Source organism: Miniopterus schreibersii, assembly GCF_964146895.1.
Source record: "Miniopterus schreibersii genome assembly, chromosome: 9".
NCBI lineage: Eukaryota > Metazoa > Chordata > Mammalia > Chiroptera > Miniopteridae > Miniopterus > Miniopterus schreibersii.
Genome location: NC_138118.1, coordinates 2,541,873 through 2,565,910, shown reverse-complemented (window position 1 = coordinate 2,565,910; position 24,038 = coordinate 2,541,873). Strand labels below are relative to the sequence as shown.

Below are 24,038 nucleotides of genomic sequence, written 5' to 3'. Positions count from 1 at the left end.
GACCGTACCTGAAAAGCACCCAGATCCCCGCAGGGCCGGCCGCGGGCCAAACACAGCCCGTTACGCAAGAGGGCAGCGGGGGGCGCCCGCCCGCCCGGTGGTGACACTCGTTAGCACATATTTGCTGGCTCTCCTGCCGGTTGCAAAACCCCGTGTCGGGTTTCATGGAAAGTTCTAAAGGTCGGGGCGGCACTTGACTCTGAGTGAGACGCCGTGTCGCCTCCTTGGGGCCTTCCAAGTCCCTTTGCCAGAGCGGTTTCTGAGCTTGTGGCTCTGGACGGCGCCCCCCGGCCCTGACTCAGGCACCCACGTCCACTGGCACTTTCCACGTCACCTGACACGCTCATGGTGACACACAGCCTCGTGGTTCCCCCGGGAGCTGGAGTGTAGAGACTCTCTGAGTGACAAGAGGGTGGTTTTGGGGGGGCAAAGACAAAATAGCTCAACTTACAAGCTCATACGAGTGACATCCAAACCCGGGGACAACAGGGGTGCCTTCATTTTAAGAATATAGAAAAAGTGAAAAACCATGGCAGTAGTTGTTTTTAGCAAAGTGCAGGCCCCCTTCTCCCCCCATAAATGTGAAATCCCAAAGAAATATCCTTCCCATCTGATGGGCACCATAGGCCCATGGAAGGGCTCAGCGGGGGTCCTATTTAACCCCTCCACCTGGGCCTGCAGTCCCTGGGGGTCTCTAGGCCAGGCCAAGGGCTCCAAAGACAAGGACCTGCCACTAACTGCGGCTTCCGAGCGGCCCCCAGGTGAGACCTGGACTCAGGACTCACACAGCAGAGGATTTCGAAGGCGCCAAAGGGTCTGGAGGCCAAGCACCTGGATTCCCTTGTTTTGTTCTCTAAGTTGTGTCTTGGAAAGATCAAGTGATACAGGAAAATGCAGAACCCTTGGCAAAGGTCAAGGCCGTGACAAGTCACCTGCTCAGCAGGAAGCCGGAGTGCGGCCCACCCGGGCCCTCGCCTCCCAGCAACCTAGCTCGGCCGGCTCCCGTCTCCCGCGTCCAGGGCTCCTGGTGGTGGTGGGGGGGACCCCAGCTGCTTTCATCTGCAAACAGCTGGCTTAGACTCTGAGGCCTGAGCTGACCTTTGCCGTTGACCCGTTTCTTCTGACTAGTAAAACACAGCATCGAACACAATGATAACAGTGGCGTTTAAAATACTTAGGTCAAGTTCAGCACCTTAAAGCCATTCAGGCTCACGTCTCGGGCATGCGGCTTGGAGCCATTTACTTTATGTGTCCACGTTTCTCCCATAAAAGAGACCAGAACACAGCCCGAGTCCATTTCTCGGGGGGGGTAAGGAAATCACGCGAGATAAAATAACAAAATTACCCTGTGAGCCGCAGAGTATTTTACATGGGATGATGTCGTGTGTCCCGAGAGACACCTCAGGGGAAGCCAGAGGGAAGCCTCAGTTCCGGACACTTGCGTGGCTGCCCCAGGCTGGCCGGCTGGGCGCCTGGACTTGCACCGGGAGCTCCACCGACCCCCCTGCTCCAGACCCCAGATCCAAGAAGTCAGGAGTCAACAGGCAAAACCCTGCTCACCAGCCAAAGTCCTCCAGCCCCAACCTTTTATTTCTTGAATGAGGAGCCCAGGGCCTCTCCTACTAATAATTTACCCTTCGTAGCCACACGCACAAAGAACACTGTTTTTTTTTAGTAGTGATGTGGGGAGGGGAGGGTGCTGCTCAAGGCAAGAGCACTGATGTCCAAGAGAAGGTCTCCGCACAGAACGGGACAGGAGCAGAAGGGGGTGTCGGGGTCCTTAAGTCCTGAATTTGGTCTTTGTAGCTCAGTGGTGACTGGATATGCCGATGGCTGTCACACGGCAAACTAGTTAGGACCCTATAGCATCTATAAAGGGTGAAATTATATTTGGTATCTTTCCAGCAAGAAAACTGCAAAGCGTCTAATGCATGTAAGTGGGGGCCAAGTGGCGTAAGTTGCAGACATGTAGAAAGTTCAGATGCGTGGCCGGCTCATTCCCGGAGGCTGACAGCAGATGAAAAAGATATTCTAGGCAGGCCGGGGTGGCTCAGGGGTTGAGCGTCGACCTAGGATCCAGGCGATCGGGGTTCAATTCCCGGTCAGGGCGCATTCCCGGGTTTTGGGCTCAATCCCCAGTCGGGGGCATGCGGGAGGCCACCGATCAATGACTCTCATCATTGATGTTTCTCTCTCTCTCCTTTCCCCTCTCTGAAATCAATGAAGATATATTTAAAAAAAAAAAAAAAAGATATTCTAGCCTGGCCAGGGTGGCTCAGTGGTTGAGTGTTGACCTAGGATTCAAGCGATCGGGGTTCGATTCCTGGTCAGGGCACAGGCCCGGGTTTTGGGCTCAATCCCCAGTCGGGGGCGTGCACGAGGCAGCCGATGTTCCCCTCATTGATGTGTCTATTTCTCTCTCCCTCTCCCTTCCCCTCTCTCTAAAATCAATTTAAAAGAAAAATATACTCTATAGCTCAGATTGTTCACTAAATCAGTGTTACTATTCTCGCTGACATTCCTCACCTCAAATTCTTTCCTGTTTAAGGGCATCATTCTTGGGGGGGCGATATTGCCCCTAAGGGGGTGAAACCGGCCCTTTTAAAATGCGAAACACAGATACACACACGGCATATAGATCATATATAGGACACCCGTTTTGATTAAAATTGCAAGGGAGCGATTAGAAAAAAAATGCCTAAAAAGGCTGTTTACGAGAAGAAAAGGTTAATTCGTAAAGAGAGGGCAGAAGGGAAACCATGGAAGGCGCGGGAAGCGAGGACACGTCGTGGGTCATAATTAGACAACAGGCGAGGTTTAACGCCGATAGGCCGTAAAGCAGCCGAATGTGTGAATATTTTAAAAAGGCCCCATTGGGGTTTTGCTGGAGGGGGGCGGGCGCCTCCTGCCGCGCGGAATATACCATTTCGTCGGGTCTGATTTCGCACAAGGGGAATGAGGCAGTCCCCGCGCCCGTCCGCCTGTCCCGGCGTCCCGTCTTCTGAGGCGCCCTTGCTCAGAATCAATGGACTGGGGTCCCCAGTATCCACCTCCCCACCTCCTGCCCTTCCCATCGGCAAGTCTAGGTGTCTCCGTGGGCCCCTCAAGGGAGCAGCACCTTCAGGTATCTTTGTCATGGGAACCTTTGTCCCCGAGAGGACGCTGTTCAGAGCCCGAGACGGTAACCCACAGAAAGGGGGATGAGACCCGAGCATCACGCACCCGACAAGCGTCTCGCGTCCTGAGCGCACAGGGAATTCCTGCAACTCGATGACAAAAAGACCCGGTTAAGCAGCGAACAGACGTCCCTCCAGAGGAGGTGCCCAGGCGGCCAACAAGCGCGTGAAAGACGCCCCGTCGTCAGCCAACGGCGAAGGAACCGCGGCGAGAGCCCGCCGCGCCCCCGGGGCCCCCGGAGGGCTCCTGCCCGCCAGGCGCGCAGCTGGTGCAGCGAAGTATGAAAGCGACAGGCGGAGGCCACTGAGTCACGCGGGAATCCCGAGCCTGTATGTGACACGGAGGAGGGGCCATGCCTCCTTAGCAGGTAGAATGCCACGAATCCGTGTAGAATTAAGGACAGAAATCAGGAAAAATATCAGCGTGTGGCTGCCCCCATACTCACAGTTCAGGCAGACGAACTGACCGATGCTAAAAGGACCACGGGAAAGCCCGGCAAGAAAGAAGAAATTTACACAATACACAAGTTGGTGCCATGAAAAAAAAAAATATATATATATACACATATACATATATATATATATATATATATACACACACACACACACATAAATATCCTTGGGTAAGGATTACCAAAAAGAAAAGATCAAATATATATATATAAATATATATATAATAATATATATTATTATATGTATTAAGAAAAAATTAAATATATATATATAAATATACATATAATAATATTATATATATATATAATCTTTTCTTTTTGGTAATCCTTACCCAAGGATATTTTTTCCATTGCTTTTGAGAGAGAGTGGAAGGGAGGGTGGGGAGAGAGAGAGAGGGAGAGAAACATCGATGTGAGAGAGACACATCGGTCGAACCTGTAACCCAGGTTATGTGCCTTTGCCCGGGAATCGAACCCGCAGCCCTTCAGTGCATGGGCTGGCGCTCTAACCACTGAGCCGCCCCAGCTCGGGCGGTGCCCACAAACGACTGCTCCTCACCAAGGGGAAAGTGACACCTTTCTCGGCCTGGAGAACGTTCCCGTGGCCGACGCCTCCCTTAACCAAGCCCCGGGTTAGTTGTCGCCGGGAACGGCCCTGGGGACGGCACGTGCTCCCCGCGGTGACGCCGGGACAGGGCGCCCGGCCTGTGGCACTGCCCCCAGGCCAGCAAACCTGAATCTAATCAGGAGGAAGTGTCGGGCTAACCCGGAGTGAAGGTCGGGCTGTGCGGTAACTGCCCGTGGGGTCTAGAAAAATGTCCAGGTCATGAGGGGAACCAGGGGCTGTTCAGGATTGAGGGGGACTGAGGAGCGAGACCTCCCAGTGCCACGCAGGACCAGGGGTCACTCCCTCCGGGGAAAAGAGCTCCCCAGGCGATCTGTGAAATGCAGATCAATCCTGGGGCGTGGCGCACACCTCACGCTGACGTTAATTTCCTGGGATTGATAATTAAACCGCGGGGAGGAGAGTGTCCCAGTTTGCATGAAATACATACACGGAAGGGATTTAGGAATAGAGGAACATTATGCCGGCAACTTACTCTTGATGGTCTGGATTTCCTATTTGCACACACAGACGTTTGTATTGAGGGCGAGCGAGGGCCCTGGCTGGTGTGGCTCAGCGGTGAGAGCATTGGCCTGAGCACCCCAGGGTTTTGGGTGTGAATCCCGGTCAAGAGCATGTACCTGGGTTATGGGTTCGCTCCCAGTAGGGACTGGTGTGGGAGGCAACCACGCGAGTGTCTCTCTTATCGATGTTTCTCTCTCCCTCCCTCCCACTCCCTCTGAAAAGCAATGGAAAAAATATCCTCGGGGGCAGATGAACGAAGGGAGAGAGAGTCCGGAAGCAAATGCGGTCAAACGCAAACGCTGGGAAACCTGGATGAAAGGCGTATGGGAATTCTTTGCACTATTTTTTGGCAACATTTCTGTAGGTTTAAAATTGTCAACATAAAATGTGATTTTTTTAAAAAAGGAATTAAGAGATAAAGTGGGCAGGGCAAGAACGCAGCGTCGGTCAGCGTCTCCCCCCGACCGTGTCCTGCGTGCGGCCCCTTTCAGGGACGGCTGCGTGTCAGCCGCCAGAGGGCGCTCCCCCAGGGGCCCGCGCCGGGTGCCAGGCCACATAGCTCTGCCGAGTGTTGGCTGGACTTTTCAGGAAACTCAGATGCCATGCATGCTTTTCCTTTCTTTGTGGGCAGGCAAGATGAGTCACGTTTTTCTGAAGTCTGCTCGGGGCCCCAGGAGTCAGACCTCACCAGCTGCCGGGATCCAGAAGGCTCCAGTCACGGCGGGCGAGCGCAGGGCCCAAGGCCCCAGCTGCGGCTGAGCCGGGGCGGCTCGGGGAGCGTCTGCGGATGGTGGGGCACGCTCTCGGCTCCGGGACCGAGCCACGGAGCACAGCCGAGCCAGGGGAAATCCAGGCACCGGGTAGAAGTCACATAACTCTGGATTCTGACATGTGGGGACAAACCCAGGGCACTGGGACAACGTCCCACGAGCAGGGCGAAGTGTCCCTCCCCAGACCTAACTAGTGCCAACCAGTGCTCAGGCCTGGCTTAATCCTGCCTCATTCATTCATTCACCCCCTCCCTCCCTCCCTCCCTCCCTCCCTCCCTCCCTCCCTCCCTCCCTCCCTCCCTCCTTCCTTCCTTCCTTCCTTCCCTCATCGGTCCCTCTGACCTCGGGACACTGGACCAGAGGACTGAGTGAGTGAGGGGCACCCGCTGGCCTGAAGAAGGGTCACAGGTCCCCCGAGGGGCAGACTCTGAGGTGTAAGCTGACGTTCAGGGCACGTGTGAGGAATGCTCTTGAGATCAGCCCTGGAGACAAGGGAAGGAAGGAGGCCGGGTGGGGCTCGGGGCCAAGCTGAGAGGCAAGCAGGCTCCACGGGACCCTTACGGAAAGTTCCGGAGCCGGGAGGTCCCTCCCCTCAGAGCCGCTCTGCTCGGCGCCAGGGGCTAACCTTGCAGCCACGGCCTCCAGGCTCCCTTTCCCGGCTGGCTCGCAGCCTGGGGGAGGGAGAGGCCTCGGGCGGCATCTCGGGCTGCAGCTGCGGCCCCTCCGTCTCTGGATCTTGCCACACGGACCAATTCCAGCCTCTGCCAGGTCATGACTCCTGCGTGGCTGCCACCCCCTCCTTGCCCCCTCCCAGGGAGGTAGAAGCTTCGTCACTAATCTCTGGCTGGCTTCTCGGCTCCTCCCTCACCTTTACAGACAAGGTCTGTTTTTTGTTTTTTTGTGTTTTTTTTTAAAAGTATGTCTTTACTGATTTCAGAGAGAGGAAGGGAGAGGGAGAGAGAGAGAAACATCAATGATGAGAGTCATTGATCGGCTGCCCCCTGCATGCCCCTGCTGGGGATCGAGCCTGCAACCTGGGCATGTGCCCTGACGGGGAATCAAACCATGACCTCCAGGTTCATAGGTCAGCACTCAACCACTGAGCCACGCCGGCCGGGCCAGCCACGGTCTGTTTTAACCACAGGTGGGACCCTGACTGGCATGTAAGGTAAATGGGTTCCTTGAAAGAAGACAGGGCAGGGTGCCAGCCCCAAACCCTGGGGGACTGAAACCGCCCGAGTGTGACCCTGCTCTGCCTTTGAGCAAAGAGGCCGTGGCACTCACGAGCCGGCTGGCTGTGGGCAGGAGGAGGCAGGAGGTTCCCGCACCAGGAGCCCCTGGCAGGTGGAGCAGAGCCCTGGAGGCTCCAAATTAAAGTTTTCAAAGCCCGAGTTCACTCCTCCACACACAGTATAAAACCTTTGGCATTTTGTGGGAAAACAGACTCTTATTTGAAAAATAAACTCGGGAGAGAAAGGAAGAGCCGTTTGTCTACGATCCAACACAGGGGTGGGCGAAAGGGCCGGACGCGTTACAAGTTAAACACATTTCTCTGGAGAGCTCATTCCAAGGGTCCTCACGACGCCCTCGGAGGCAGAGCCACAGACAGGAGCTGGGTTTAAAGAGCCGAGGGCCCGGCCGGTGTGGCTCAGCGGTTGAGCATCGACTTATGATCCAGGAGATCGGGGTTCGATTCCCGGTCAGGGCACAGGCCCGGGTTGTGGGCTCGATCCTCAGTCGGGGGCGTGCAGGGGGCAGCCGATCAATGACTCTCTCATCATTGATGTTTCTGTCTCTCTCTCTCCCTCTCCCTTCCTCTCTCTGAAATCAATAAAAATATATTTTAAAAAAATATTTAAGAGCTGAGGTGCAGCTGACCCACTCCAGGAGCACAGCCACCCACGGGGAGTCTTTCTATCCTAATTTAACCACGGACAGAAAATGAAATCTACTTGGGCGTCCACCGCGCCCCTGACCTCGGTCATGGCTGTGAGCTGCTCTTAGAAACCGGTCCTTCCAGCGCCTGCCATCCCACGTCGCCGGCCAAACCCCGACACTTCCTCCCGCCCGGCTCCCTGGGCCCGGCCCGCTCCCAGCCTTTCCCACCCATCCTGCCGCTCAGGGCCACGCAGGGCTGCGTTTCCTACATGCGACCGTCCCCCTGCCCCGTGGAGAACCCAACTGCGCGGGTCGGGGGCCGGGCCCTGAAAACGAACCGGAGGCCAGTGGGAAACAGAAAGCCGGGCCGGGGCAAATACTGTTCCAAGGGAAATGGCTTTCGTTCCCGCGCGTGGGATGGATTCCGACATAAGTTGTAATTTCCCACTGGGGGCCGCAGTCAAAAACGTCCCAAACTGCAGCTGTGCTCAGCTGGCTGACGGGGCCTCCCTGGGCCCCAGGGCGGGTCGTCACCTTTCCCTTCCTGCCTGTCCCACAGGTACCGTGGCCGTGACCTTGAGTCCCCGCGGTGTAATCAGAGTAGCTGGCTGCCCGGGTCAGCAATTTTCAATGCCCTTTGCCTCGTGGGACACAGATGATGTCCCCGTGCCCAGTGGGGCCGACTTCTGTCCGTAGCCATCTCTCAGGGTGGACTGAGAGACCCATCGATCGGCTGCCTCCCACACGCAACACGACCAGGGCTGGGGACTGAACCAGCAACCCAGATACATGCCCTTGACCAGGAATCGAACCCTCGACCCTTCAGCTAATGGGGCAATGCCCTAACCACTGAGAAACACCGCCAAGGTGTGATGCCCCTTCTTGCTCAGTGGGAGGCCAACTGGCAAAACGCCACCTTGTCTCGGCCCCTCAGAGCCATCGCCACAGGCCCGCGGGGTTCTGGGAAGAAAACTGCTTCCAAAAAGTCTCTGTCCCATCTAGTTTTGTTTTTCTAACCTGAGAATATGTTTTTATTGATTTTAGAGAGAGGAAGAGAGAGAGAGGGAGAGAAACATCGATGTGGGAGGGAAACATCAATCAGTTGCCTCTGGCACGTGCCCTGACCAAGGATCGAACCCGCAACCTGGGTACGTGTCCTGACCAACCAACCAGGCCACCCAGCCAGGGCCGTCTCATCAAGGTTTTTATTATTATTATTAATTTTAGAGAGAGATCGAAACATCCATAAGAGAGAATCATCGATTGGCTGCCTCCTGCACACCCCCTACTGGGGATCGAGCCGAAAACCTGACAAGGAATTGAACTGGTGACCTTTTGGATGGTGGGACTCAGCCACTGAGCCACACGGGCAGGCCTATCACATCTAGTTTTGATGCTAGAAGCCCCTTCTCAGTTACGAATGTGTCATCTACACCCCGAGTGTGCGGCCTTGACCTTCCATCAGCACATCTCAGTTTGAATACCTCTGAGCACCTTCCCCGGACGCGGGTGTTGGTCTGAGAGGGGAGGGAGCAAGGTGAGGGGGCTGCAGCTCTCAGAGCCAGGAGCCCACAGGAGGGAGGCTCCGCCCCTGTTACAATGGGGGTGACGAGGCCCAGCCCTTTCTTCACAAGTTCCAATCGCTGTCATCTTCATCTAGACACACACGCACCTCCAGACGCACCTCCGCCCAGACCCCGGGGCTCCCCCACCGAAGGGCCACACTCAGGCCTCGGGCTTGTGTTGTGTGGGGCTCTGGCTGGCACTGCGGAGGACCTCGGAGCGCTTGGGGGGGCAAGGGGCAGGCCCATGAAACCTTAGGGACACCAGCTTGCAAAAGACAGAAGGAACAGAAGCATGTCACGGGGGGGAGGCGGGGGACACACAAACTGCACAGATGCTTAAAATAACAGCCATATTTCAGAGCTCGGGCGGACGGCTCACGGCAGGTATAACCAGGGAAGGCTCCCTGGAGAAGGCGGGGCGCAAGGAGGTCTCACAGGAGGCTGCAGACCATCACGGTTGACCTCCAGGTCCCTCCGGGGGCCCCCGATGGTTCCCCCCTCCCTCCATCCCACCACCTGGCGCTGCGCAGTGGCCACACCAAGCCCTCTGGGTGCAAGTCCCTCCCTCAGTAACACCATCCCATGGCTTCCCGATCACTCCATGAAAACACAGAGCCCTGCCCTGGCCTGCGAGGCCCCCCGGCACCCCCCTGACCTGCCCCCTTCAGGCCCAGGGGTGTCCCTGCTCAGGACAGGGACTCGCTGGCCGGCTGATGTGCCCCCAGAGCCTGGCACCCGGGACATCTGAATGGATTCAATGTGCGGTGACTCCCCTTGGAAAGGCCTCGGCAGGCCGGTCAGGTGTGAGGTGGACATGTCCCCTCTGTGGCATCAGCTTTCTCCTGTTTGCACTTGAAGGCAAACATCCCCAGCGGGAGGAACTATCCAGGGACGGTGACGGTCACCTTTGTCCCCTGGGCAGGGCCAGCCTGTGGCCAGCGTTAGGCTCAGCAGTGAGGCTATGCCGCCCCCTAGCGGTCACTCAGCCACAACACCAGAGAAAACCGGAGGTTTGCTGAGCCCGGCGGCCCTGCCCCCTGTGGCACCTGCAGGCGAGTCGGTCCTGGTCTCTCCTAGCTTTTGGTGGCTGCTGGCACCCCCTGGCGTCCCTTGGCTTGTAGACGCATCACTCTAATCCCCACCTTTGTTGTCACACGGCATTCTCCCTGCGTGTCTGTCTTTACAGTGCCGTCTTCTTATTAAACACCAGTCACACCCCATCAGGCCCGAACCCCGCCCCGGTTTGACTTTATCTCAACCAATTACATCGGCAATGGCTTCACTTCCAGGTCACATCACCCTCGGAGACGCTGGGGGATAGGACTTCGACATATCTTATTTGTTGTTAATCTTCACCTAAGGATATTTTTTTCCATTGAATTTTTTTTTTTTTTTTAGAGAGAGTGGAAGGGGGGGCGAGAGAGAGAGAAACATCGATGTGAAAGAGACACATCAGTTGGTTGCCTCTCGCAGGGACCTGCAACCCAGGTATGTGCCCTTGAGAGTGTTCTGCACTCAGATCACAAATATTTAGGATCCATCCTAAAGAACTCGCTCTCAAACACACTCCATCTGTCAGAAAGAGAGACGCTCGGATCTCCCAATACCGGACCACAGGAACCGGGGCCCTGGGCAGACCGGAGCAAGGGCTGAGCCCCTGGCCCCGGGCAGGGGGCAAACCTTAGCTTCACGCCACAACTGTTTCTCAGAAAAGGCTGGAGGCCAAGGCCTCACTGAGCATCTTATAGGTCGGCCCACAGGCTGGGCCACACCGAATGGACTGGCGCAGGGAGGAGCCCACAGGCACAAACCGACATTGTTCTGGAGAGAGATCTGCTCCCAGGGACAGACACAGGTGTAGGCACCTGCTCCCGGGGACAGACAGACACTGATGTAGGCGCTCAGCACCAACGGGAGCCACCCAGCCGGCTCTGCTGCACCTGCAGGTGGCACCCTGGCCACGTGGCCGGAGGGAGGTCCCCGGTGGCCGGGCACGCACCTGAAACAGAGCATGAGTGTCTTACTTTTTCTGGAGCGGGAAAAGAAGCGGATGCCCCCCGGCGAGGTGGAGGAGCTGGACGAGGGGGACGACTCCTTGGACGAGGAGCGGAAGATGCCGCTGAAGCTCATGCGCCGGGGCGAGCGCGGTGGGGACTCCTGGTAGAACGGGAACACGGTCTTGGGAGAGCCGGGGCTGGTCTTGGGCCTCACGGGCGCAGACACGGGGCTGGAGGGTCGGGGCTGGGGGCCCCTGGAGAAGAAACCTTTGGAGGGGCTGCCCGAGCTGAAGGGGCTGTCCACCTGCGGAGACAGGCGCACGGATGAGCCACGGGGACTCAGGCACTCAGACCTCGGCCCTGCCCTGGGCCTGTCCCTGTCACCCCTGCCCCTCCGGGATCTTCTGTCACCGAGCTGCTCCTCCACAGCACCCCGTCTGAGAAACAACCCCAAGCTCTTCTACAAACAGTGGTGACCTGGGAAAAGCACCTGACCCCAGAACAGCCCGTCCATGGGCCGGTCAGCATCACCCAGAGGCCCACCGGCCTCTGTCCAGCTCTCAGAAGGGCTTCCTGGAGGAGGGGACAGGCAGGCAGAGAACCTGGCTCGAAATGATGTATCTTTGCCCTTTAACCTGCTCGTGGGTCTGTCTTCTGGCCTCTACGTCTCCAGACCTCGCGTTTGTTGTCCTCGAGGTCTGGCCACCCAGGGACAGTGTTCTCCTGCCCCCTTGAAAGGAGGGAATGAGCCTCTACTGTCCGCACACAGTGGGCCTGGGGCTCTGTCCCAAGGGCCCCGGTGCGGGGAAGGGATGCATGTATCACCTCTAGCTGCTGTGATTGCTGGATGACAGTCAGGAAGAAAGTGACAAGGCCGAAAGCCTCTGGGGCTCGCTGCATCGGTCACTTGTCACAGGGTTCCCTGGGCAAGGACCAGGCCTGGCGGGGAAACCCCCAGCTCGCTGAGACCCCGGTGACCACAGGTGTGCCGGGAAGGTGGGTGGACTGTGCCCGCTGGGCCTCTGCCCACTTGGGGTGCCCGTTGGACACATGACCCCTGTGAGTTCCTCCACCACCAGAGGGCGCCCCAAACTGGGCTCGAGCGAGGCTCCTTACAGGATGCGATGCCCGTGGGGACGCCACCCTCAGTGACCCCAGCCTCGGGCCCACCTCTCTGCCGCTCCCCGCCCTGCGCTGAAGGACCAGGGTGGCCAGGGGAGAGGCGGAGGCCGAGGCCGTGCCGACGGGAACCGCAGAGCTCAAGCCCGCGGCCTCGGGGAGGGCCGGGCCTTCCTTCCCTAACCGGTCAGCGCGAGCTGCACCCAGATTCTCCGTCTGCCTCCAGCTTCACCGCCTGCTGGCGGGGCTCGGGCTGTCGGAGGCTTTTCTGAATCCTTAGGATAACTGATGAGGGGCTCTGCGTGGCGGGCGGCGTGGGCCCGCGGCCGTGGCGGGGCAGGGGGAACGGAGAGGACCCCGCGGCAGGTGGTACGAGCAAGGGTTCCAGAGGCAGAGGCTGGGGTGTGATCCCGGCTCGGCGTCCAGCAGGGTGACAGGTGGCCTAAGCTTCGGTGTCCTCTATCCAGCGAGGACACTCGGCCGAAGCAGGGGTGTAAAGGTGACAGGACACGCTAAAGGGACGCAGCTGGCACAGTCCTGGCCCACAGGTAACTCGAGGTCCCCGGAGGCTCGTGGGAAGCAGACCTGCCGAGGCTCTAGAGTCGGGGGGGGGCCGTGCCTGCTCTCGGGGGACGCGGCATGGGCGGGAGGGCGGGGGCCGAGGAAAGGGCCTGGGCGACGGAGTCCACAGTCCTCCTCCCTCCAGCCCTCCGCCTGCCACCCACACAGACACCTTTCACCCCAGGCCCTGCCTCCAGGCTGTACCAGGAGGCCACCCGATGCTGGGAACAGCTGTAGGGCGGGCCTGCAGGTGGGAGCACAGGTGGGAATGCAGGTGGGAGCACAGGTGGGAGCAGGGGGGTGCAGGTAGAAGTGTGTGTGGGGCCCCTGCTGAGGAAGTCCTGCCTCGGTGGCACCTCGGGTGAGCTGCGAGAAAGGTGACCTTACCTTACGAGAAGAGTGCTTTTCCGAACTGTCCAGGTCTCCATCCAGGAAGGGCATGGCAAAGGAGCTCAGGTCCTAGGATGGAAGCGGAGCACGTGGTCAATGGCAGTGGCCCTCAGGTGCCCACCTGCCCCATCCAGGGGCTGCACCTGGCTCCACGTGTGTGTCCTCCCCTCCCTTCCTGGTCGTCCTCGAAAATCAACCATTAGGGAGGGACCTGGATGGCGAGCCGGTGGAAGAACAGGGGTGACGACACCCTAACACCCCCCCGGAGATCCTGACCACGGTCCACGTGGCTTCCAGAACAGGAAGTGGCTGCCCGGTCGCCTGTCACCAGGTCACCTGTCACCCAGGGGGAAGGAGCAAGAAAGAAGAGGCGGGGACTCGGGCAGGTGGGGAGGAGCCAGCGGGGAGCGGGAGTGGAGGGAAAAGGCCCATCTTTGGGGCACCGGCGACGGACAGCACTGAGCTCAGGCCTGGCTGCGCCCTGAAATCTCCCGCGGGGCTTGGGTCTCAGGGGGACGCGAGCTGACTGGTCTACGGTGTGGTGCAGGCATCCCAGTGACCCAGCCGGCAGCCCAGGTGGACAGCCACCCGCGTCCCACAGGGACTGTCGGGATGAGCCACCCGGCCTCGCCCTGCAGGCTCCAGTCCAGGCCCCGTGGACTTGCTGATCCCACAGCCTTACTTTTTCACATGCTCTGCGCCCCGGCTCCTTCTTTTAGCAACAGCCCAGGACGACCTTTTGTGGTTTTTCCAAACACGGCTCGTCTGGAACACTCTCCTTAACTGCTCAGACACCTCAGTTCAAGGCCACTCGACTCCTTCCCAGAACACCCCCCGCCCCCCGACAGCCCCAGCCTCGGCACGGAGCCTGGCCCAGGGCTGTGCATGACCAGCGGCTGGCTGCCACCCTCCAACCACCCCGAGCCCTTCCCCCCTCTGTGCTGTGCTGCTCCTCCGGCCCTCCACGCCCAGCCCCCAAATCCTGGTTCAGAGCGAACTCCTACACATCCTGCAAAGCCCAGTTCAAATATTATCCCTGGCTGGTCCCCATCCTCGGGCAGAATCAATTCTTCTCTTATCTGTGTTCCCACAGCCCTTCGGTCGTACCTGCAGGGCCATCGGCTGCAGGGCCACGGGCTGCATTCCACCACCTATCAGTCTGTTTCTCTAACAAGACCCTACACCAAGGGCAGGAGGAGCTATTCATCTTGCTATTCCCGGCTGGTCTGCCTGGCATACAGCAGGTGTGCAAAAGCGTTTGAATTAACTCCTGAAAAAGGCACCCCCCGCCCCCGGCCCCAGCATGAGAGGCGCGCCGGGCGCACTGACGGCCCCGCAATCAAGCAGGCGCCACGCGGCTCCGTTCCCGGGGAGCGAGGGGCAGCCAGGCGTGGGGCGCTTATCTCCCTTTCTAACGAGAACATTCCCCTCCAGCCTCCGATAATCATCACCCTTGGACGTCTGTTCAGCACGTCGGTTTCCACACGCGGAAGCCCTTTTATAGATGCTCTAATGTTCCTCCCCTAAGGACCGGCTGCCGGGGCCCCGGTGGTTCACCGGCTCATGTCAAGATGGTCCTGAAAGAGCCGAGACCGGGACGCGGCCCGGCTCCTGTCACTGGCGGCCTGGGGCGGCCCCACGCAGCTGTTTCCAACCCGAGCGAGAGTGTCCAGCCCACCGCCCGCCCGCTGCCTGGCGCTGCGTGTTTGCCCAGCCAAGCGTCCCCACGGGCAAGTCCCTTGGCACGAGTGGTGGCCTGTGCTGGAAGTCTCCCCCGCCCCGCATTCCGCGATCTGAATCTCCCGGAGCTCACCAGGAAATGGCGCACCTAGGAGGCCGGTGGGGGAAAATCTCCAGTGAGGGCCACGGGGCCATCTGCTGGCCCAGTGACGGGGACCTGGCCTCTCGGGCCGGCTGACGTTCCAGAGGGCCCGGGCGGCGGAGCTCATCCTGTCGGCATGATTTCGTGACTTTAAACTCCCACCAGAGCCTCACGCTCTCCTCGCTGCTTCATCTGCCCCTTGCCCCCCTCCACGGTCCCGTCGGCCTCCCTGGGTGCTGGGTGGGCATTTTATTGGGCGATGTTGAGGCACCAAGAGACAGCTTTATACTCTGGGCTTGTCAGACCGTGGCCACATGCCCTGGAGAGGAGCATGTAGGAGGGTGTTTGGGGACGTGAATCATCAGGATTGGGGCTGATGATGTCACCTGTCGGGGAAGCACCGGACGAAAGAGAAAAGCCCCACGTTTGGGAAAATTCCCGAGATGCGATCTGACCTTGAAAGCGGATCATTTACCCCCCCCCCCCCATCCCTACCCCTCTACAGAAATCCAGACAGAAGTCAGAAGTCGCTCGCAAAAAAGCAAGGCGTCGATGGCGGGGCCGTCACTCATCTGCCACCGGCGTGTCCTTAAATCGTCCCATTGTCGCCTCACTTAGAGCAGCCCCTGCAACTAGGAAAGGCCGGTGGTATCCTCCCAGCGTGCAGATGAAGACACTGAGGGTCGGGGAGGCTACTTAGGCCTCTTGCTCAAAGCCAGACAAGCAGACCGCGGCAAGCAGGCCCTGCGACCCGGGTCCACCCACTCCCAGCTCAGAGCTCTTTCTGCTCAACTCCGCCACCTCCCCGGGGTGGCCCGGCGCCAGGAACAAACACCCGCTCGGCGTCCGAGGCTGCGAAGACCGAGGGCTCTTCCGTGAAAAACGAGAATCCCCGGCACGGCGAGGCCTCGGGGGAAGGGGAAGGTGGGTGAGGGTTTGCACAGCTCAGTGAGTCACTTCCTCCCGAGGCAGCGGCGATACTAACTTTCTCTCCAAGGGTTACTTTTTTTCTTTTTAATTTTTTTAGAAAAATGTATCTTTATTGATTTCAGAGAGAGGAAAGGAGAGGGAGAGAGAGAGAAACATCAATGATGAGAGTCATCAATCGGCCGCCTCCTGCAGGCCCCCGACTGGGGATCGAGCCTGCAACCCGGGCATGTGCCCCGACCGGGAATCGAACCCCGATCGCCTGGATCCCAGGTCGACGCTCAACCGCTAAGCCACGCCGGCCGGGCGAAGGGTTACTTTTTAATTAGAAACAATTCAGACGCAGATGTTGCCAAGGACAGGGAGTGTGGAGCGTCCCACCGCCCGGCGGGCACGGCTACACTCTGTAGAGTTGGGGCTTGTTGCTTACAGCTCCCTGCACCCCTGATATTCAGCCCGCGTTTCTCCCTAAGGTAACGGCTCTGTCCTGTTACAGCCGAGGGATGCGTGGGTCCCCGCAGGACGGGGCTGCCTCACTCGCGCCTCGGCCTCGGCCGAAGATGCCGGCGGGTCCGACGCGGTCCTGCCCGGTCAGCGTTTCCGACGCTCGGCCTTACGAAACCTCTTTGTTGATGCAGCTGGGGTACCCCAGAAAGCAGCCCGCCGAGCGCGCAAATGAAGGACAAACAGAGCGGCTGCCAATGTCAGGGGCACAGCCGGCACCCGAGGGCCAAGGGGGGGGGGGGCGGTTCAGATGTCGGGGTCACGATCGAACATTCCTGCAAAACGACCGGCCGTTTGATTCCCGCCGAGGAAGGAACACATGGAGCGAGGTTTTCGCTCCGCGCCATGCTGAGCAGACCCGAGGATGCCGCGTGCCGGGGACATCTGGAGCCAGCCAGCCAGCCACCCGGGCACACCCCAGTCCCGGGTCCCTCGGCAGGTAGGGACACGACCTGCTCAGAGCAGCGAGACAGAGGCCGGGCACCAGCCCCTGCTGTTTGCCCCGGGGGTCCCCGGGCACGTCCAGATTCAGTCTCACATCTGTCAAATGAGAGGGTTTAGCCGGGTAATTTCAGAAAATGCCTTTAAGCTCCCAGGTCCTCTGTTCTTATCTGTTGAGCTAAACAGCAGGTGGGGTCTGGAGTCCTTTAGAGGGGTGCTCCCCCGTCGAGAATAAAACGCACTCTCCCCTCTACGGCCAGTCAGGAAAATAAGCTTTTCTGCTCCCGAGCCTTCAAATCCTCTCCCTGGCCCTCGGCGCTCGGGGCCTTCGGGCCGAGTCTTCATGAACTCAGGCGACACCAAGGGCAGGAGAAGGCCGTGCCCTTCGAGCCCCTGGTGATGCTTCACAGAGGTGGTTACGACCCAGCGGCATTTGTCACTTTCCCCCTGACGTACGTCTTGATCAGCTTCCGAGTGCTGAGCTCTCGGTTCTCGATCCATTTCTAAGGCCCCTCAAATTTTTTTTAAAAATGCATTTTTATTGATTTGAGAGAGAAGAGGAAGGGAGAGGGAGGGACAGAGGCATCGATGAGGGAGAAACACCGATCGGCTGCCTCCTGCACGCCCCTTGCTGGGGATCGAGCCCGCGACCCGGGCACGCGCCCTGACCGGGAATCGCACAGCGACCTCTTGGCGCCCGGGCCGATGCTCTAACCACTGAGCTGCGCCCGCCGGGCTAAAATCCCTCAATCTTAAGCATCTGGGTGGTCAGGACAGATGCAGGGGGGTCCTAGCAGGCGCTCGGTGTGATTCCAGGAAAGCCATGAGTGGCATCCCCTGAACTGTGGGTCACTCAGGTTCCCACGCGGAACCCCCTGCCCTGCCCATCTCCCCTGCTCGCCCACTCCCTGTCCGACACGGAGGGAGCTGCCCACATAGCTCAGCCATGTCTGCGTCTGGCCTGTTGGGACCATGGCTTGAAGCTGGCGTCTCGGTGGCGAGGGCCTTGGCGAGACCTTGGGGGGGGGCACAGGGAGGTGTCTCCAGGTGGACTGGCTGCACAAAACCTCGACTCCGCCACACGGACAATTCCTGGTACCACGGCGGGGGGGCGGTGACCAGAGCCGAGGTCAACTGGAGCCTTTGAAAAACACTCACGTTATATAACCGCTCTCAGAAAAAAATAAGGAACCAACCCTGAATCCCTGGAACTCGGCAATGGGGGTGGGACCGGAGCCAAACGAGGGGAAGGCCTAAACTTAACTCTCGGAGAGGTGCCAGCATTCTGTTTTCCACAGAGGACATCGTGGCTCCTGACTGCAGTCGGAGAGGCTTCCTGATGTAGGAAAGAAAAGAAAACCACGATTTTTCACTCCGGCGCCACCCCCCCCACCTCCCTCCGCCTGGTGGTCCTGACTGGTCCACACGGCTGGCTCGCCTCCTCGGCCTGTCCCCCGGCCGATGACCTGGGTCTTCCGCCGGGCAATGAGCTGGCCCTTCTTCAGAGAAAGAAGCCCTGGGCCATGCAACCGGCCCTCCCCTGTCCCGTCACTATCCCTGACCCTCACTAGGGGGCTGGGCTGGCTCCAAATGGACAGTAAGCTCTTCTCTCAGAACCAAGTAGCCACAGAATTCCTAGACCAGAGAGGTCCAGAGGCCTCCACTGTCCCCTCCGCTCTCCTGCGCGCAACAAGTCACCTTAGCATCCAAGGGCCTCAGGTTTCCAATCTGCTAAATGGGCCCACGGTGCCGTAGGGTGGAGGGTCGTGAAAACCAGGCCGGCTGATACACACCGAGGCCCCTCCACAGTGAGGGTCCTCGCACCGCAGGGGTCGTGAAGGCCACCGTCAAGGACACGCTCGCCAAAATCAAGGCTGTGGAGGGGGACACGGGGTGTCACCCAGGGCACTGCCCTGAGTCCCGGGTCAACCGACTCCGGCTGAAATTTGGCTGGAAAGGTTCTGCAGGGACGTGAGCTGCCTCCTGAGACTCAGAGCGGCCTCCATCCCCTCCCCGGCGGGAGGCAGGGTGACTCACGGCCCGAGCACGGCTATTCCGGAGAGACGGCTGCTCTGGAGACGCCACTGTCTCCCTGTGAAGGGGCAGCTGGGCCTGCCCCGCCTGTGGGCAGCCTGGGCTCGACCAGAGCTAAAGGAAACCTCAGAAGGTCGCCGTGGGGGGCTCTCTCTAAATCCCGTCCTCGCTCAGGCCCCCAAAGCGACCCCTTAAGGCGACTGCCTCAGGCAGGCTAAGCCCAGCCCCTGCTAACCGCGAAGCTTAGGAACCGGATTCTACCCAGCGCCCTGTCTTCTTCCAGCCCCAGTTCCTCCTGCGGGAAGGGAGTCGGGTGGAGGCGACAGGGGACTGGGTCAGCTCCCAGCCAGGAGCGAGGCAAGTACCTGGGGAGGCCCCAGAAGACACAGGCGGGAGCCACCCTGCACCGTCTGCGGCAGCCACCCCCCCACAGGCCACCCACAGGTGTCTGTCCAGCTCCCACGGCAGGTGGGAGTCAGGCCCATGTCGGTGATGGGAGGAGGGAGACGTTACAGACGAGGGAGCTCTGGGCGCCCCTGACCGGAGCCGCCATCGAGTCTGTGACGGTTAAGTCCTGTTCCCCTTGGCCCGGCCGCGGCACCCGCACTTTAACCGAGCCCAACCCCAGAGGCCGCGGTGCCGGCATCTGTAGGTGAGGTCAGGGTCTGTGCTCACTGCCCTTCAGTAAAGCGGACGGCCCCCCATAAGGTGCAGGGGTTCCCCCAATCGGCTGCGGGCCTCACGGCGAAAAGGGAGCTTTCCCAAAGAAGGAGAATCCCACGCCAGAAGCCAGCACCGACTCCCGCCTGAGTGTCCACCGCTGGCCTGTCCCATCAGTGAGGACTTGTCACTTAAATCCCTCAATATATAGACACATTATATAACAATGTATTTATACACTAATTATATGCTATGTATACTTACTACATTAACTTGTAGTCACACACACATTAAGATACATATGTCTAAAGTATACGTAATATATATATATATAGGGGGTTCCCCAAAAATGTATACACACACCCTGAAGAATTATAAAGGCAGTTCATTAAAATACATTTCATTTTCAAAATTGAGCTATCAGCTGTTAAAAGTGTGCATACATTTTTGGGGACGCCCTATACATATATTATTGCACATTGGTATTAATGTATGGGTGCTTAGGGTCTATAACATGTATATTCATATTAATGCCCGTATATTAAGGCTATATATGGGTGATCTCTCTTCTCTCGGTTCTGTTTCTCGGGTGAGCCCTGACTGGTAGAACCCTGGACCCCTCACCCAGAGCCAGTGGGTGCTGACCTCAGGTGGGAGGCCGGGAGGCTGTCCCCAAGAAGGTGAGTGGGCCCACTCGGTCACCAGGGGGGGTCTCTGTACACAGAACAGGCCCTTCACTCTGCCAAGGGCCGTGAGAAACCCCCAAAGCAAACAGCTGGACGAGAGGACAGCGACGGGAGTGAGGAAGGCAGCCCATCCCGGCACTTGGGGAAAAACAGGACACAGCCCCAACAGGCCCATTTTCACCGCCGCGGAAGGACACTAGGCACGGAGGACAGCAGGTGTAGAGAAGTCCCACAGCCTCACCTGGGAACCCGGGGCGGTCACTGTGACGTCACCGTGACATCACTCACGGGGTAAGCGCGTGCGTTTCCGCCAGACATCCATGGGCTGAGTTGGAAGTAAGCGCCCTTCCCCTCGGCACGCCGGCCAGGCCCTGTCCCACTCACCGGAGTGACTGGCTCCTCCACAGTCCCGGGCACATGGCGGCACTCAAATGACAGACTGTCTGTCCCTGAACAACACTGATCCTGGGAAAGGTGCTAACGAGCTCACTCGTCCTGATGTATGAATAACTGGGGATGGGTCTGAGTGCGGCAAAGAGCGAGGCCCAGCGATAAGAGAATGGCATTGACGCTGGGTATCTCGGTCACTCCGGCCTCTGAAGGCAAGGACAGGCTGAACACGGGCCATCCTTGAGACGGGGGCCGGCCCTTCCTCCCTCGGGCTGTTTGCAGCTCTGACGCTCTGTGGTTTTGCTGAGACAAACCTTACGTTACGACGGGGCCTGAAAAGACCAGCTCTGTGTCTCCGGAGAGGGTTTATTTACTGGGAAAGAAAATGCCAAACCGCCAACGAGACTGTGGTAGCCTTGGGACTGGCCCCTCTGTGGGTCTGTCCCACGAACCCAGTGGCCCTGGGTCAGACCTGAGGCCCCCCCCTGATAGCCGGCCTCCCTGTCTGCCCTGCCTGGAGCCCCGCAGGCAGCGTGGGCACCACGGGGGGCGGGGGGGATCAAGTGGTTTTGGTCTGTGTTTGAAGACAAACTGCAGAAGGGAACCCACAAATGAAGATTACATTGGCACCCAGGGGACGCGTTCATAAGGCCACAGGGCTCCGAGACACACCCTCCCCCATGCAGGAGGCTCTTGCGTGAGTCAGGGCTTGGAGGCCTCGTCCGGCTCCTATCCGCCTACCCCGGCTGGCTCGGGACTGGGCCCGGGAGCCGAAGCCCACAACAGCTTTCGGCTCAGAATTTCAGAATATCCAGTGTCCATGTTTATAAAACCATATATGGGAAGATTCTTCCTAACAGGTGCCGGACGGGCCTTCCATCCGTACCTGCTGACCCCCCCCCCGCCCTGCTCTGTCCCAGCACAGACAGGATAGGCTGAGGAATACACGGAGTTCAGAGGAAGCAGCGACACCAGGGCTCTGAAATCGTGCCGGGGCTGAGCCAACAACGCGTCACAAAGAGCAGAGCCATCACCTGCCGCCCAGGCGCGTTCGTCCCTCAGCGAGCTGGCTGCCCCAGACGCGCTGGGCCAACCGTGTTTTGAACAAACAGCCCCCACCCACCAGTGGATCATGACTGAGTGGGTGACGCAGCCCCAAAAAAGTATGAATTAGAGTAAAATAAGGGTGCCTCTCGGGGTGTCGTGAAGTTTTTGTTTGGGTGACGCGCGCCCACGCATGTGGACGTGGAATAAAAGGACGTACCTGTCGGGACAGTGCTGCCCCGGGTGGGCTTTGCAGCGGTGCAGGTGACCTGAGGTGAGCTGACATCTGTCCCTCCAGATGTCCCGAGAGGGGACAGTGATGAGCCCCATCTGTTTCCCTCTGGCCTGGCGGGAGCCCTCTGACCCCTCTTTGTACTTCGTGCCCAGAAATAGGCAGGAAATGGAGAGAGAGAGTCCCGTCTCTGCACCGTCATGGGGAGGTGGGCAACTCCTTACCTCCCCCCTGGTCACCCCACCCCACCTGTCCCTCCCTGGTCCTCTGGGCACTGCTGTCCCGGCCAATCTCAGCAGCCCCGGGGCTACCAGCAGTTACACCCTGGGCATGGGGTGGGGGGGGATCACCCCCCCAGGGCCCTGCAGAGTGGTGTCTGTCAGCACCTGGACCCCCCTGACCCAGGCCAGCTGCAGCCCCTTGGTCTCCTGACACCCAAACCCAGGGAAATAATGCAGCCACCGGATGTTACGGTGGGAAGAGCTCAGAAATCTTCCAAATCAACCCCCTTCTATTCCGGGGGGGGGGTGTGTGTGTGACTGGGGTTAACGGATGTCCAGGGAGATTCGAGCGAGCTGGTCAGAGCCACGTGGTAGAGTCACCACCCAGCCGGACCCAATCCTGGTCTTGCTGCTTCTCGCAGCTTCTCTCCCACAGTGCTCTTTCTAGCCGGTTTCAACTCTCTAGTGCACGTTTCTATGACATAAGATGACCACTGTCTTACAGAGCCCCAGTGCAGGTGGACCCCGGCACAGGCCGGCGGTGCTGGGTACGCTGAATGTCACTCACACTTAATATACGAGGCTGTTCTAGTTGGCGTCTTTGCATCTTTCCTCCAAACAGCAAAGCTCTTGGTCCAAATCTCCCTTCTTTGTCATTTGTGAGACGGCACCTGTTCATTTCCCCTTCTTTCCAGGGCAGGGCCCGCCGAGGGCCACGCCGGGCAAGTTCGGGCAGCCCCACGAGGGGAGAGCAGGGATGCACCAGGAGCCTGCAATGTGGCTGCAGGGCCTGCCCAAAGCCCCCCCGAGAGACCTGTGGTGACCCGTGGTCCCCCTGGGGACAGGAGCTGGAGCAGCCACTTATCCCATGTCCACGGCTCTGAGTCCTTCCAGAAGGCAGAGGAGCGGTGCACCGCCGAAGCCCAGACTCAGGGCCCTGAGCCGCGGGGACCTTACCTGAGGCCCGGCCTTCAGGCAGGAGGTCTCCGGGCCAGTGCAGCTCGCGGGGGCGGCAGGCGGCCCCGGGAGGCCTGAGAGCCCAGGCCCAGTGGCCGGTGTGGGCCCTGGACCCAGGGCTGCGGCCTCCTTGCTCCAGGTGGAAGCAGGTGCCAACCGCAGGCCCCTGGCAGCTTCGGCCTGTCTGGAGCAGTGGACACACCCACGGTCAGTGGGGACACAAATCCACAAACCACGGCACTAACGACTCCAAACGAGGAATCTGCTAGGCTTTTGTTGTTTGTTTTTTAACCGCCAACAAATCCATTCCATTCTGGGGAAAGGGGGGCTCGTTATATAAGGAGGGGAGGGGAGAAACATGGTGCACGTGAGGCCAGAGCCAGGACAGCAGAAACTTCTAGACCAGCGGCTGCCACGGCGGGGAGTCAGGTACAAGACGCAGGGGTTGTTTTCCCAGGCAGGGAAAATAAAGGCCTGTTTCTCACACCCTAGGAACTGGGTTAGAAGCCATCCCCTCTCAGGAGGCCCTGGGCACTGAGATGTCCTCGTGGGCAGGACGTGGCCCAGGCCACGTGCCTCCCTTTGGGCCAGGATGAGGCCAGGGGGAAACTTCTCCCTGAGCCAGTCAGACCTCAGCATTTCTCATCTACTTCCTCTGGGACCTTTATTTTTTTGCTGAAAAAGCCCAGAAGGTTCGGGGCCAGTTCCTGGGGGGACATTCCTAGAGCCAGGGGACCCTGGGGATTGTCCATCCCCTGGTACCTCCAGCCCTTTCTTCCCCATTCTTGATCACACGTGTCCTGGAAGCCTCCAGACCACATACCTCTGCCCTTTGCACCTACAAGGTCCTGGGGACACCTCCCCCAACTCGCAAAACATGAGGCTCCAGGTCTCAGGTCCTTGCACCCAGAGTGAGTGGACTCTGACCTTCGAGGACCACCGTGGGGCTGACATTCCCCAAAGACCCGTTCTACTCGGACCTGGGAGACCAGCACGTCCCCGGGGAGGTCCCTGGAGAAGAAAGAGAGCCAACCCCACAGGTCCCGTCCCGAGGAGGCCATGTGACAACGTCCGTCAGGAATC

General features: G+C 59.1%; 1 protein-coding gene across 4 annotated transcripts in view; it reads right to left on the bottom strand.

The window, feature by feature from the left end:
- Positions 1 to 24,038, bottom strand: part of PRKAG2 (protein kinase AMP-activated non-catalytic subunit gamma 2) — a gene marked incomplete at its 5' end in the record, with an annotated part of 167,235 nt that overhangs the window by 106,567 nt on the left and 36,630 nt on the right. For all 4 annotated transcript variants that reach the window (XM_081147785.1, XM_081147784.1, XM_081147787.1 and 1 more), the window contains 2 exons: positions 10,995 to 11,271; positions 13,035 to 13,106. In XM_081147785.1, the coding sequence (XP_081003911.1) occupies positions 10,995 to 11,271; positions 13,035 to 13,106 (349 nt within the window). The remainder of the gene's footprint in view (positions 1 to 10,994; positions 11,272 to 13,034; positions 13,107 to 24,038) is intronic.